The 15,403-nt window shown below is 40.1% G+C and overlaps 2 protein-coding genes across 2 annotated transcripts in view; both read left to right on the top strand.

Moving 5' to 3' along the window:
* Window positions 1–15,403, top strand: part of LOC126404509 (glycine-rich protein 1-like) — an 84,476-nt gene that overhangs the window by 40,873 nt on the left and 28,200 nt on the right. The window lies entirely within an intron of this gene.
* LOC126404710 (uncharacterized) overlaps window positions 8,137–15,403 on the top strand; it is a 12,766-nt gene continuing 5,499 nt past the window's right edge. The window contains exons 1-2 of the mRNA XM_050068084.1: window positions 8,137–8,196; window positions 12,524–13,483. Of these exons, the coding sequence (XP_049924041.1) occupies window positions 8,137–8,196; window positions 12,524–13,483 (1,020 nt within the window). The remainder of the gene's footprint in view (window positions 8,197–12,523; window positions 13,484–15,403) is intronic.

Raw genomic sequence — 15,403 nt, 5'->3', positions numbered from 1 at the left:
AATTCCTCCTTGTCTCAACCCATTGGTCACTAGGAAAGGTGCAGATGTACTTGTACCCCATTGAGCATGCATTGTTTGATGTGTATACCAGCACTGTAATATTCTTATCATATAAGGTGGAACCCCTCGCTCCTGAAGTTTGGCAAATAGCTTTCCATGATTGACTCTGTCAAATGCTCTGGATGCATCCAAGAAAAATAAAAACATTGTACTATTTTTTTCTTCTATACATACTAACCATCTCTTTCAGTGCATAAATACAAAAATCTGTGCCATGCTTACTTTTAAAACCGAACTGGTTGTCAGTGGTGATTATATATTGTTGGAGTCTATCCAAAAGAATTTGCTCCAGCACTTTGGAAAGTACACTTGCCAAAGCAATGGGTCTATAATTTTCTAGGCTGGATATCTTTCCAGTTTTGTCTTTGACAACAGGTACTAATACTACAGCAAGCATAGAGTCTGGTAATATTCCATGCATTAATAATCCAGTAAAACATAAAGCAATCAACACTGAGACTCCACTGCTAGCATATTTTAGATGCTCTGCCACTATTTGATCAAGGCCACATGCTTTATTCAGTGATAATTTCTCTATAGCACACAATACCTCATCTGGTCTTATGACCACACCATCATGGTGAGAAACATCTCCCAACAATAAATGCATCACCTCTAACACAATTAATAATATCACAATAATGTTTCTTCCATAGCTCAGCAACATTCTCAGATCCAGTTATACCAGAGATGCTAGATGGTAGAGGCATCTTGTTGTTGTTAATAGCTTTAACTTCCTTCCAAAATTCATATGTTTTATTCTGCTGAAGCTTTCTGGCCATTGAATTAGACCTCATTGCATCCTCATTTCTTTTTATAAATTGTACAGCATACTTAAATCTAGCATTCGCCAGTTTCTTTCTTTCGCACTCTGGGCCATGCCTTGCCTTTCCTGATGTCACCCAGTTATTGAAGGCTTCTTTAGCTTCCGCATGTAATTCACGCACATATTCATTCCACCCAGGCCTTGTATTATGTTTAATCCTTTTTTGACAGAATGATTTACTGCCGTTAACGAGACACTTCACAATGGTTTCATACATGATACACAGATCCTTATTGTGTTTTTGGTTCTTACAGTTAATGTTACCACATATTATAGCCTCAATTGGTAGATCAATGTCATTAAGGCTATAATCAGTCCTGACTTGTAATGTCTAAGGTCATCATCTGTAAGGCTCATCCAGTCTAATTTCCCACTCTGCTCATGGTTATTAATACTGTTACATTCAAGTAAACTACCAACATTTAACATCATGGAAACAGGGATATGATCTGTTGTAGCCAATCCATACAATATTTCAACATTTTCTAAACTGTCATGAGCATCGGCTGTACACATAATGTGATCGAGCCAGGATGTTGTGTGCCATGCTTCACTAATGTACGTGTAACTGTCTACAGGCAAGAGTATTTTGCTGGAGAGAGCCAGCTTGCTATCTTGACAAAACTGTATTAAGTGCTGACCAAAAAGAGACTTTTCATCTGAAATATCAGCATTCATGTCACCCATCACGTATATGTTGGTACATGCACTTTCCTCAATGAATGAGCCTATAAACGCTAATCTATCTAGGTATTCCTCCTCATTTCTGTGAGGAGTGTATACATTTAAAATAATAAAAACATTCATATTATGTACGACTTTAATTGCTATACACCAGTCCACCTCAAGCCTGACACCAGTGATCAGTGGGTCATAGTTTTTGCGCCACAGAATGGCCACACCGCCGGGTATTCTGCCACTCACTATTCCCGTGCTTAGGTCCGTTGTGGACTCTCCTGTCCCATGAAAATCATTGTGGACAGGATTAAGTTTATCCAAGTCTCGTTTGGCTAAAAAAGTCTCTTGTAAACAAAGAATGTCCGTGCTCTCCAGGAGCTGGTCAATAACAACACGACGCGCTCTGTCCCCAGCACTTTGTCCCAGGCGCAGGCCTCGCAAGTTATATGACACAACTCTGAAAGCCATGGCTTCTACATGGCATCGGACGACCCAGCCTCTGGTACAGGCACACTCCCTGCTGGAGTCAATCCCACTGGAGCCTTGGGTCTGCGCGCCTCATAGAAGCACAGCACAAAGGCACCTTCAGGCCAGAGCGTTGGATCGAACATTTTAGCTACCTCCTTGCACTCGGTGGTTACTTTAAAGGAGCTGAACCGGCTCTGTACAGTGTCTAACTTTTGACAGGTTACCTCACGACCAAGTTTGTCTTTCAAGTAGCTGGCCAGAGTCTCCGAGTCTAAAGTAGGCGAGAATTTTGCCGCAACACTCACCAGCTTTGTCTTTATAACGCGAATGCTCCCACCGGCACTAGTTCCAACAATGCCGCCTATCTTCTTCTCCCTGGGGAGATTCAGAAGGGGTTTGTGCTTTGCCGTAGTATCTCCTGTGACATGTTTCAGCCGGTGGCCCACCTTGACTACACGGGACCAAGTTGGGGAGTTTGTCGCGTCGCTCCACTTCGTGTGCAAGGTTCCTTTTGCTGCGCTGCTTGGCACATCCAGGCTTGAGGCTGAGCTCTCCACCCTCCGGCTCGAGTCTTCCTCACTGGTTTGGACCTCCACGCTGCCCCGGGTCTCCTCACTGGCTTGTGAAGCGGGCGCTCTCCCTCCGCTTGTACCAGGCTGTTCAATAGCACCCAGCCGTAGGTTTATATCAGCGGTTACAATACGCAGATTGTTACAGACACTTGTCTGCATAGACAAAGCCTGTTTCATGGCGTGAACGTCTGCACCTAGACACTCCATCTTCCCCAGAAGGCAAGAAACGTCGAGGCTATTGAAAGTCACAGGTGGTAATTCATCCAGGAAGTGAGAGACAAAGCGAGGAGCGTCCTCACCCACCTCGTTGAATAACTTGAGGCAACTCTTGATGTTTTTCGCGTCTTTTTGCGCCCCCGTATGTGCTACAAGCTTATGAGTGGTGCTTGGGCAAAGTTCAAAAAGCACTTTGGTAGAGTTTACAATCCACTCCGACCCGAAGTGGTTGACAGCCACTGCAACGATGTCATCCTGGCTCAGAGTTTTCATTTTAACAGCTAGGAAATTCAGAAGTTCATCTTCCACAATAATTTTCCCCGTGTCTGTTCAGTAGAGTTTTACTCACACCAGCAGCACCTCTGGCAGCACCGTCCACCATCTTGCTTCCCCGTTATTGTAATAGTACTAGTAGTAGTAGTATTTTATTATATTTATTTTTTCCCTCCCCCTTGAGACCTCCCCTTGAGAGTGACAGAGGCCCACACGTTGATGGATTTTGAGCTTTCACAATGACACAATCATTTAATCTAAAACATGATTTAATGTCCCATGTGCGTGAAAACACGTTCAGTATGCTTTTTTTGCTTTTTTTGACTCTATTGTGAAACACATCAGAGAGGGGAACTAGTGACAGAGACAGATATATGAATAATAGCTATTTGTTTTAAATATATTTTACAGTGCACAGGTGCTATTAGTAGATGGCTTCTACAGATCTGTTTTTTCTTCCTTCTTTTTCTCATATTGTTGAACAGTGACAGATTTTCTTCAGAATCAGAATCACTTTATGCTCCAAATGTACAATACACAGAGACATTTGATTTAAAGTGTCGTGAAACAAGGAGTTAAAGAGGTTACACTAATGTAGAGGATGATGATGACAGTTATTGAATAGAAGACAATATTCAGATCCTTCACTAAAACTGAAATTCCTTTCAGAAATGAGTCACAAATGGAAGTTTAGTGCCTAGTTGACCTTACAACACGGCCTGGAGACGCCACTGAGAAGGACTTAGGAGGAGTTCAGAACCCACACCTTAATTTTAGCCACACACTGTAGTTAGTAGTTTAATTAACCTTTCACTTATAAAGACTTTTGATCTTGTGATTTGTGTTTGTGTAAATGTCCGCTCACTGTACACCACTAAAAAGGACTTTGTAGCAGCCTTCAGTTTATGAGACCACATTAATTAATTAGGCAATTGGCTATCGACCTGTTTATTTTGATGGGTGGTGCTCCAAGGTTAAATTCTGTCATTTAATGGAGTAATAAAAATGCTGCATAATGTTACATTAGCACATATTGCACAGTCCATGGTCGGGTTATACTGTCCTATACAGTGTGTGTGTTTGTGTCAATCAATGAGGATTTTTATTGTAACTGAGCTCATGTGTATCTTCTTACACCTGCAGACAGCTAAAAGACTATTACTGATGAGTATTACGTTACTTCTTATGGTTATCATTATTGTTCATTACTCTACAACATATGGCATTCTGGGAAATCTTACTTTGACTAAATTATCCTTCAAATGATCACATTAAATACTGAAATCAAATCAGTATTGTCTGCTGTAAAATGTAGCAGCCAGGTATGTAGCCTCCTGTATGAGAGGGCGAGTCACATGCATCAACACTGGCCAATAACATCTCAGCAAAATATCCTGTGTCATCTGTATCTGAGGACGACTTGCTGAGAGTATTGACTGTTTCACCCACGTTACCTCTCTGGTAAATACTGAGCTGTAGACTGAAGATCGTCTTCCACCTTGCACCTTATAAATTCAAAGTCTTACAGAGGATTTTAAACTGAATGTCTCATCCTACTGGCTGATCTTTAAAGATGAACTTTGAATTTATATAAACATGTCTGTGATTGTCTCTGATGCCATGTGCTCTTGTTAATGTGCTGCTGTTCTTTCTTGTTAAAGAGATCTTGACACTGGAGGGCACAAACATCAAACTGTCCACATATATTTCTTTAATTCTTTTAGATGATTTTTTTAAAAAAAAAAAAGCATTTGATAAAGTATGCTTTGATTTTATTTATACATTTTTAGAATATTTTAATTTTAGAGACTTAATTATTAGTTTGCTGACAGTAATGCATTATAACGTAAAATAACTCAAAATGTAAATGGCTTTTTTTCTGACAAAAACAGACAAAATAAAAACAAAAAAACAATTTGCATTATAGAGGACTAAAATGCACAACTATTTATTACAGCAATATGTATTTAAGACATTACAATTGATAATACAACAGGTCTGAAAATAAATGGTTAAAACCAATTTTTACTGTATGTGGATGATTTAAATTTTCAAATTCAACCAAATGTTGCTTACCTTACTAGTTGAAGAACTACATACCTTTTCATTTATTTCCAGACCACCACCCAACTATGATAAATGTACTGTGCTACAAAGTGGAACTCAAATAACTCCAATGGAAACCTGTCTGCAGTGATGACATAGTATAAAGAGCAAGAAAGTGCATGCAGGGAGGGAGGGGTGGTGGATGGGTCAAACAAACAAGAGACTTTGACTCAGGAGACCAGTGTTCATGTCCCATGTAAAATGTCAAGATTTTTTAGCTTGGTTACGTAGTGAATGTCACGTGACGAACATCACAACATAGTTGCTAACTAACTTAAGATACACAACAAAGGCTCTTATTTTAACCCACACCATGATTTTTTTTCTAAACATAACCAATTAGTTTTGTGGCCTGTGTCCTGTGAACACAGATGTTTATTTTGAAAAGACTGTAATGAGCAGAAATTGGCACGCTGTCCCTTAGCTTTAAAAACAGATGCTAGAGGGGTACCCCAAGTGTCATAGGTTAAAGCACAGGGCTGCTGACTAAGCTGCCATATTTAATGGGTGGGACAATTTGAGTCAAGATAAAGGCTGGAATTAGAAATAACATAGATGACTGAGTAGTCTACAGCTGTCATTTTATCTGTCTGTCTTTCATCTGTGCCAAATAAACATTAAGGTTTGGGTAAATGTAAGTATGAGTCTGGAGTCTGTGCCAGATACCCAATATTAAAGTAACTTATTTTTGACCAATGACAATTTTAGATAAGTTAATGTGTATCTTCTTATATATGTGAAACAACCAAAAGATAAATGTACATTATTGTCTTTCAGTGTCAGACACAAGGAGACTTGTCATTCTGGGAAAAACTGGAGCTGGGAAAAGCAGCCTGGCTAACACCATACTTGGAGAGAAACCATTCAAGGTTCCAACTCTGGAACAACTGCATGTCAAGTAGAAACCAGATCTGTCAATGGAAGAAACATCACTTTGGGCGACACTCCTGGTTGGAGAATTTGAAGCGTGAGATACTGAGGTGTATCACAGAGTGCACTCCTGGGCCTCATGCTTTTCTCGTTGTATTTAAAGTGGCGAAATTCACAGAGCAGGAGCAGGCTGTCATCAACAAAATACACCAGTACTTCTCTGAAGACGTCTTCAAATATGCAACAATCGTCTTCACTGTTGGTGAGCAGCTCAAGGGACAGACAATTGAGGAATTTGTCCATAGGAATAAGTTATTAGCCATTTCTCAGTACTCAAGTTCAGCAGTTCGGACTTGTGGACTTGGCAAGTTCAGACTTGGTAAGTTCACGCGAGAGTCCTGACTTCCCAAGAACGTGAGGACAGGAGTACAGTCATTTCTGCTTTTGGAACAGCAGTAAACTTGATGATGTCACCACCTCCGCTCACCTCAGCTGTTGTACTGTGTTGTAGGTCTATACATGCATTTAGAATAAAACTATATAAACACAGCCCAGCCCTGCGTCTTTTCATTGTCATTGTAAGAAATTAATGTGTATATGTTTTTAACATTTCAACATATATTACTGACATACAAAAATACATAAATAGCCAAAATATTTTCATGAAATGTCTTATAAAACCTTTTCCCCGCAGCTGGCTTTTGATCATATTTAATCTATATCCAATTCCCGCACCTAGCTTCAGATCATGTGTAATCAAAAGTCAGGTGCGGGGGGGGGAAGTTTGTGGAGAGTTGGTGGTTATTGTAAGCATGAGCATTGGCGAATTAAATCAATAATTGACATGGATCGGAGAAGGCGTCTTTGTGTAGTTATTGCAGCAGGATTGCTGTACCTGCAGGCTGAGGAGGAGGCTGCCCAGCTGAGGAGGCAAATCCGAGAAAGACAGTGGAGAATGAGGCGGAGGATGAGGATGAGACGTGCGATACTTGCATGTCTCTATTATTTGGTATTTGTCCAGTTGTCCAGTACCCAGGAAAAATAGTAATATCACAACAAAGAACAAAAACTCAGTCACAAGTAAAAGTGCTGCAAATCTGACTTGAGTAAAACTATCTGGGTATTGTCAGCAAAATGTAGGCCTACTTAAAATGAAAAGTTAAAAGTACTCATTATGCAGAGTGACACAATTTCAAGTGTTGTAATCATCATATACATGAATATGTATTGAGTATTAATTGATCAATTTACACGTAGGCTACATGTAAGCAGCATTTAAATGTTGTCATGGTAGAACTAATTTTAACATCTTTCACTAGTATACTAGTCTAATCTATAACAACACACATCAGCTTGTAAATATGAAACTTACAACATATAAAACAAACTATCTGAAAAGTAACTATAGCTATCAAATAAATGTAGCTTGAGTAGAATGTACAGTATTTCCCTCTAAGTATAAAGTAGCACAAAATGGAAATACCCAAAGTACAAGAACATCAAATTTTAAGCTACTTGTGTAAATATACTATACTGTTAACCTAGGGAAAAAAAACAATTAATCTTTAAATACAATAAATGAATTACAATAAATTCTTAAATTAAAATCATTATTGAATGGTAAAAACACATAAATAAGCAAAAGAATAGATACAAAGAACAATTAAATGAACAATGTTACAACATTTAATAATATAATAATATATCTTATATACTGAGACTGAATATTGCCCATTAGACATTCCCCAGACGAATTACATTTCATATTTAACCACTACAGAGATATCAGCGACGAATTTAAAAGGACTACCCGAGACAGGCTGCCCTCGGTGGGGCAGCCTGAGCGCTCATACACACGTTTATTATCTATGAGCGCTGACACCGCTGTCATCTAGCGGGACCTCACATTCAAGTGGGCTCTGTATTAATACATCGACCACGGGTTTGAAGTTTAAACTACGCATGAAAACACTGCATTCCGTGACAAAACAACAGTAACATATTGGTAATTACGACTTACAATTGTGCGCCTTTCCCTCACTCGCCATTTCCGATGATTGTTGCGGAATGCATGCTGGGATACCTGGCTGTCTGAAGTCCACACAAGTCTGCTCCAATGCATCCCTGGTAAAAGGGGCGTGGGGAGAACACATCCGGGCATTTGGACTGAACTTTGCTAGATGTGAACTTTGAATTGGAACAGTACTTGGGCTGTGACTGATGACATGTCACAAATCCACAAGAACACAAGTCCGCACAGGAACGCACATTGAGAAACGGCTACTGAGTGATCTTGCGGAAAAAGTGCGGAGGCCGCTGCCATGTCACTGATAATAAATACTGTAAGAACAACCAACAGGATGAATACAGGAGCAACAAGTACCAAGTGGAGAAGCTGCTCAAGACAATAGATGGGATAACTAAAGCAAACAAGGGAAGGTGTTAGACCAATGAGAGGCTCCAAGTAGTACAGGAAATAATTGAAAAAAAGATGTGCATGAGAAAGTCACCAGGAAACATGTCAGAGGAAGAGATCACACAACAGGCTAAAGACAGGGCATTTAAGGAGATCTGGATCAGACTGGCAGGTGTTGCAACAGGTGCATTGTTAGGAGCTTTGTTTGGTGTAGTAGTGATGGTTGGAGTAGTTGTCTTAGCTTTAAAGGAACTAGTGCCTGTGGCCAAAACAGTTGTACTAGCAGCAAAAGGAGCAGCAGCAGGAGCAGCTGGTGTAGGAGGAACAGCAGCAGGAGCAGCAGCTGCAGGAGGAACAGCAGCAGCAGAAGTAGCAGCAGCAGCAGCAGCAGCAACAGCAGGAGTAGCAGGTGCAGCAGTAGCAGGGGGACTAGGAGCAACTGGAATAACATTAATCTCAGCTGCAGGGGTATTTGCTGCAGTGGGAGCAGCAGTGGGAGGTTATAAAGGATATAATGCAGCTGAGGGAGCAGACATGCCATGGGACACAACAAAGATGGCAGCAGCTGCTGTCAAGGAGGGAGCCCAGTCTATCATAGATGGAGCAAGAGATTATATTAATGTTTTCAGCAAACCAGTAGATTCAAAGTTAAAAGAGAGTCAAAACCTACAATGAGCTGTGACTCCTGAAGACAGGGAAGAGAATTTTTCATTAAAGTCATGTCTCCCTGCAGATCACATGAAAATCTTTTGTATTTCATCAAATAAAGTTTTTAGTAAACAAGTAACTATTTCATTGTGGGCATGTGATGGCTAGTCCCGATTTGTGTCCATGTAGGATCCCATCTCTCATAGCAACAACAGTAGTGCAAGTGACCTGACCTGACCTTGAGCAAATCTGCTATCTACAGTCTGATTTGGCTCCTACAACAGATAGAAAACAATTGGGTGTCTGGGTCGAGATAATCTTGGCTAAATAACAACAACTAGCAGTTTATGTAATGGAAACCCTTTTTTGAATGTCTATGTACAGAAAGGCTTGTAGGGGTGTCACATATTTGGCTTTCTTGTGAGTGAACCCTCAAATGTGCAAACCTGAGTTCTGAGTTTCATTTATTCTAATTTATTCCACAACACAAGCTGCTTGAGTACAGTTAGGTACTTTGTTTGGGCTATGGTGATTTTTTTCATCATGGATATTAAGCTGTCTACCAAGGCCTGCAAATGCATTTCAAAAATGACTCACATGTTTTTCTGTGTTTCCACAATCAGATTATGCCCTCAGGTGAGGCATACAAAATGGATGAGTTTGGAAACGCCTATACAGGTATTTTATTTGTCTGCCACGAATCAGAAAGTAAAACTAACAGCAAATGTGTCGTTCACACTCTGGCAGCCTTCACACTCAGACCGATTGTCACTAAACAGCAACTTTACTTTTGACAACATAATGGGTAAGTTTATTTCTTTCAGTTATTTCTGTCAGGACTGAACACTGTATATTGCGTTGTGAGATGCAGAGCTTTTCATAATAGCTTTGTTCATTTTAAATCATCATTTCCAGCATGCAGTTGCTACATTTAGATGGCTGCCATAGATCACAGCCTGCGCTTTACAGTGTTATTTTGTTGTATGAATAAGGTACTAATAACTGTAGGTACAGTGGAAGATAAGACTTTGGGGAACAAGGGAGTAATAACCATTTTAGAGGAAAGGAGAAAGAAATTAATTTTGCAAATACTGGCTAAATCTGCGGTGTAGTGGAAGCTGATGAGGAGGGTGTACTACTAAGTAGATGGGTAGGTTTCCAAGGTGGAAGTGGGTATACTCTCCAATATATTGCCATGGCTTTTTGGCTACCAGAGCTAAAAGCAGTGTTAGGGCAGAATGCAGCTCCTGAGGACAGTGGCCTGGAGGAGCAAGAAACACCAGCTCAGGGGAAAAAGGAAGCGATGTGCGTTGTTTATTGTTGAGCGCAAAAATAAAGTGAGACACTGCATAGATGCAAGTGTGCGGAAATCTTTTTCTACCAATCTGGACTCATTGATGTTTTCAGTAGTGATGGCCAAATGAAGCCTCATGAACCACTTTCTTTATTTTCTGACCCCACCAGATGGCACTCTTGGTTTAAAGATAAAGGCTGAAGGACTGGCAATGAAGTGTGCTTTCAAACCTTTGTTGAACAGACAGCGCCATCTGGTGGCGTCAGAAAATAAAGACTGGTTAATGAGGCCTCATTTGGCCATCGGTAGTTTTCAGCACCTTGCCAAGACTGAGCCGGGTCGAGTGGTAGCTATTCTACATTACCTTTTTATCAGAATAAAAACATCTTGTGTTTGTTTTGTGTTCCAGGTCATCAGCTGTTTCACATAAATACACACATTTACAAAAACACAAAACAACACATAAATACAAAATAACATCTAACCAAACAACAAAATCCATGCCGATGGCACACCTGCAGACTTTTACCAGACTTTTTACGAATCTGTTAAAACTCTGTTGCTTAAAGCCTTCAGTTATTCATATGGGGAAAGAAAACTCACAGAAACTCAACAGGAAGGTTTGATATCACTGTAGTTAAACAAGATTCATGTGGAAGGTATAAGGACCTACCTGTATTAATAGAACTGATTATATTACAGTGTGAAAATGTTAGCCAAATGTCTTGCAAATAGATTGAAAAGGTATTATCAAATATAATTCATCCAAATCCTTCTTGCTTTTCACAAAGGTAGTCATATCAGTGATAATATCAGACATATATTTCTTTAATTCTTTTAGCTGATTTAAAAAAAAAAAAGCATTTGATAAAGTATGCTTGGATTTTATTTATACATTTTAAGAACTTGATTATTACTTTGTTGACATTAATGTATTTTAATGTAAAATAACTCGAAATGTAAAATATTAAGCAATGGCTTTTTTTTCTGACAAAAACAAACAAAACAATAAAAATAACAATTAGCATCATAGAGGACTAAAATGCACAACTATTTATTACAGCAATATGTTTTTAAGGTCAAAACATTAGAATGAATAAAACAATAGGTCTGAAAATAAATGGTTAAAACCAATTTTTACTGTATGTGGATGATTTAAATTTTCAAATTCAACCAAATGTTGCTTACCTTACTGCTTGAAGAACTACATACCTTTTCATTTATTTCCAGACCATCACCCAACTATGATAAATGTACTGTGCTACAAAGTGGAACTCAAATAACTCCAATGGAAACCTATCTGCAGTGATGATATAGTATAAAGAGCAAGAAAGTGCATGCAGGGAGGGAGGGGTGGTGGATGGGTCAAACAAACAAGAGACTTTGACTCAGGAGACCAGTGTTCATGTCCCATGTAAAATGTCAAGATTTTTTAGCTTGGTTACGTAGTGAATGTCACATGACGAACATCACGACAAAGTCGCTAACTAACTTAAGATGACGAACATCACGACAAAGTCGCTAACTAACTTAAGAAACACAACAAAGGCTCTTATTTTAAGCCACACCATTATTTTTTTTCCAAACATAACCAACTAGTTTTGTGGCCTGTGTCCTGTGAACACAGACGTTTATTTTGAAAAGACTGCCTGTAATGAGCGGAAATTGGCACGCTGTCCCTTAGCTTTAAAAACAGATGCTAGAGGGGTACCCCGAGTGTCATAGGTTAAAGCACAGGGCCACTGACTAAACTGCCACATTTAATGAGTGGGACAATTTGAGTCAAGATAAGGACTGGAATTAGAAATAACAGATGATTGAGTAGTCTACAGCTGTCATTTTATCTGTCTGTCTTTCATCTGTGCCGAATAAACATTAAGGTTAGGGTAAATGTAAGTATGAGTCTGGAGTCTGTGCCAGATACCCAATATTAAAGGACTCTGATCGGGGTCATGTTGGTTTCTTTTATGTATTGACACCACTCTTAATTCTCTTAGAATGATAATTCCGTTGTTTTGTGAGTAACTTATTTTTGACCAATGACAATTTTAGATAAGTTAATGTGTATCTTCTTATATATGTGAAACAACCAAAAGATAAATATACAATGTATTGATGGACATTATTCTCTTTCAGTGTCAGACAGGAGAGTTGTCATTCTGGGAAAAACTGGAGCTGGGAAAAGCAGCCTGGCTAACACCATATTTGGAGAGGATCTACTGTTCAATACCTCCCACACTATCAACTCTGAAACAAAGAGATGTCAAGCAGAAACCAGATCTCTGAACGGAGGAGGAATGACTTTGATTGACACTCCTGGTGTCTTCGACACAGATAGACCAGAGGAGGAGCTGAAGCGTGAGATAGTGAGGTGTATCACAGAGTGCGCTCCTGGGCCTCATGCTTTTCTCATTTTGCTGAAAGTGGAGAAATTCACAAAGCAGGAGCAGGATGTCATCAACATAATACACCAATACTTCTCTGAAGAGGTCTTCAAATATGCAACAATTGTCTTCACTTATGGTGACCAGCTGGAGGAAGGAGAAAAAATTGAGGATTTTGTCTGCAATAATAAGTCTATGAGGGATCTGGTGGAGAAGTGCGGAGGCCGCTGCCATGTCATTGATAATAAATACTGGAAGAACAAACAACAGGATGAATACAGGAGCAACAAGTACCAGGTGAAGGAGCTGCTCAAGACAATAGATAAGGTAACTGAAGCAAACAAAGGAAGGTGTTACACCAATGAGATGCTCCAAGTAGTGGAGAAAGAAATACAGCAAGAGGAGAAGCTCATTAGACAGTCACCAGGAAACATGTCAGAGGAAGAGATCACACGGCAGGCTAAAGACAGGGCATTTAAGAAGATATGGATCAGACTGGCAGGTGTTGGAACAGGTGCATTGTTAGGAGCTTTGTTTGGTGCAGTAGCGATGGTTGGATCTGTTGTCTACGCTTTAAAGGTACTAGTGCCTGTGGCCAAAGCAGCTGTACTGGCATCAGCAGGAGCAGCTGGTGCAGGAGGAACAGCAGCAGGAGTGGCAGCCGCAGGAGCAGTAGCTGCAGGAGAAACAGCAGCAGGAGCAGCAGCCACAGGAGCAGTAGCTGCAGGAGGAGCAGCAGCAGCAGAAGCAGCAGCAGCAGCAGCAGCAGCAGCAGCAGCTGCAGGAGGAACAGCAACAGGAGCAGCAGCAGGAGGAGGAGCAGCAGCAGCAGCAGCAGGAGCAACAGCAGGAGGAGCAGCAGTAGCCGGGGGACTAGGAGCAACTGGAATTGCATTGATCTCAATTGCAGTGGTATCTACTGCAGTGGGAGCAGCAGTGGGTGGTTTTACAGGATATCATGCAGCTGAGGAAGCAGACACGGCAAAGAAAGCAGCAAAGATGGCAGCAGCTGCTGTCATGGAGAGAGGCCAGTCTATTAAACTGACCATAGATGGAGTGAGAGATCGTTTGAATGTTTCAAGCAAACCAACATGTTCAAAGTCAAAAAAGAGTTAAAACCTACAATGAGCTGTGACTCCTGAAGACAGGGAGGAGAATATATCAGTAAAGTCATGTCTACCTGTAGATCGCATGAAAATCTTTTTAACCCATCGTTAACCATTGAGCTGAAGTATGTTTATTCATATGTGATATGTCACAGGTTTTATCTTGTCTGTGCTTCAAGCGCTTTTTCCTGTTTTACAATCTATCTTTGTGCCTCCACACCAGTGAAAGGCGGCCAGAGGCATTATGATTTCAGGTTGTCTGTCCTTCCATCCATCCGTCTGTCCGTCCCTCCCATTCTTGCTAACGTGGTATCTCAAAAGAATGCCAAATTTGGCACCAATGTCCACTTGGACACAACCATGACCTGATTAAATGTTTGTGGTCATTGGTCAAAGGCCAAAGTCAGTGTAACCTTGCATCAGCCTCAATCTCATGAGCACGACTCCTCTTGAATGCCTGGATGGAATTTCTTTAAATTTGGCAAAAATATCCTCTTAGACTGAGGAATTTGGTGGTCGAAGGTCAAAGGTCAAAGTCAGTGTGACTTCACAAAACACATTTTGGTTATAACTCAAGAATTCCTACACTAACTATATGACACAAATGTCTAATAGGATAAAATGATGAATTGAAGACATTGTATATACAAAAGGTCAAAGGTCAGCTTCACTGTGACATCATAATGTTCTGCATAAAACAGTGTGTTGCCCGGGGGAAGATGTTTGTGAAGCACCGGAGTTTTCACAGGTGTGGATTTGATCCAAACTGCATTGTAAATATTTGGATTTGCACCTTATTTTTATTGTATATGATATTTTTTCAGTGTTTCTTACTTTGTATTGTAACTGCTGCACAGCAAGTTGCAATTTTATCTTAACCACAGACTCTGTGTTTGATGTGTTGTTAAGTGCATATACTATAAACCAGTGGGACTCAGCTCATGGCTCATGGGCCACATTTGGCCCACGACAGGGTGCCAGGTGGTCGACCAACCTCTTACTAGTTCACAATGGAAAAAAAATGATTCAAATTGGATTTTTTTTGTGCTTTGAATCTAAATTAGCTGCCAGAGTGCAAAAAAGCATCAAAATAGAGCTTGTTTTCTGAGGTCAGGGCTACGCCCCCAATGTCCTCAAGTCCTAAAAAACACCCCCACGTACAGCAAACGTCAGGGGGTTGAAAACAGGCAACTCATTTGTTATATTTACTGATAAATATTTTAATGTTTCTTTATTAACTGGTTGTCCTTTTGCAAAAGTTGCCCCTGAGCACGGCAAGTTGAATATCCCTGCTGTAAACTGAAGCTACAAACCACAAATATAAAATTGTTTTAACATATTTTATGTCTGAGATCTTTTAAAAATGCTGTAATCAAATCAATGTACTCATTGTTCACTGTTCTCTGTTGCAACTAGCAAATATCATTTAATCTATGTACAACATCATTTTGTTCCAATAGCTGTGATTGTTAGTGGATTAAAATGT

The sequence above is a fragment of the Epinephelus moara genome, chromosome 17 (genome assembly GCF_006386435.1).
Source record: "Epinephelus moara isolate mb chromosome 17, YSFRI_EMoa_1.0, whole genome shotgun sequence".
NCBI classification, from domain to species: Eukaryota; Metazoa; Chordata; class Actinopteri; order Perciformes; family Serranidae; genus Epinephelus; species Epinephelus moara.
This window is presented reverse-complemented; position numbering and strand designations above follow the sequence as displayed.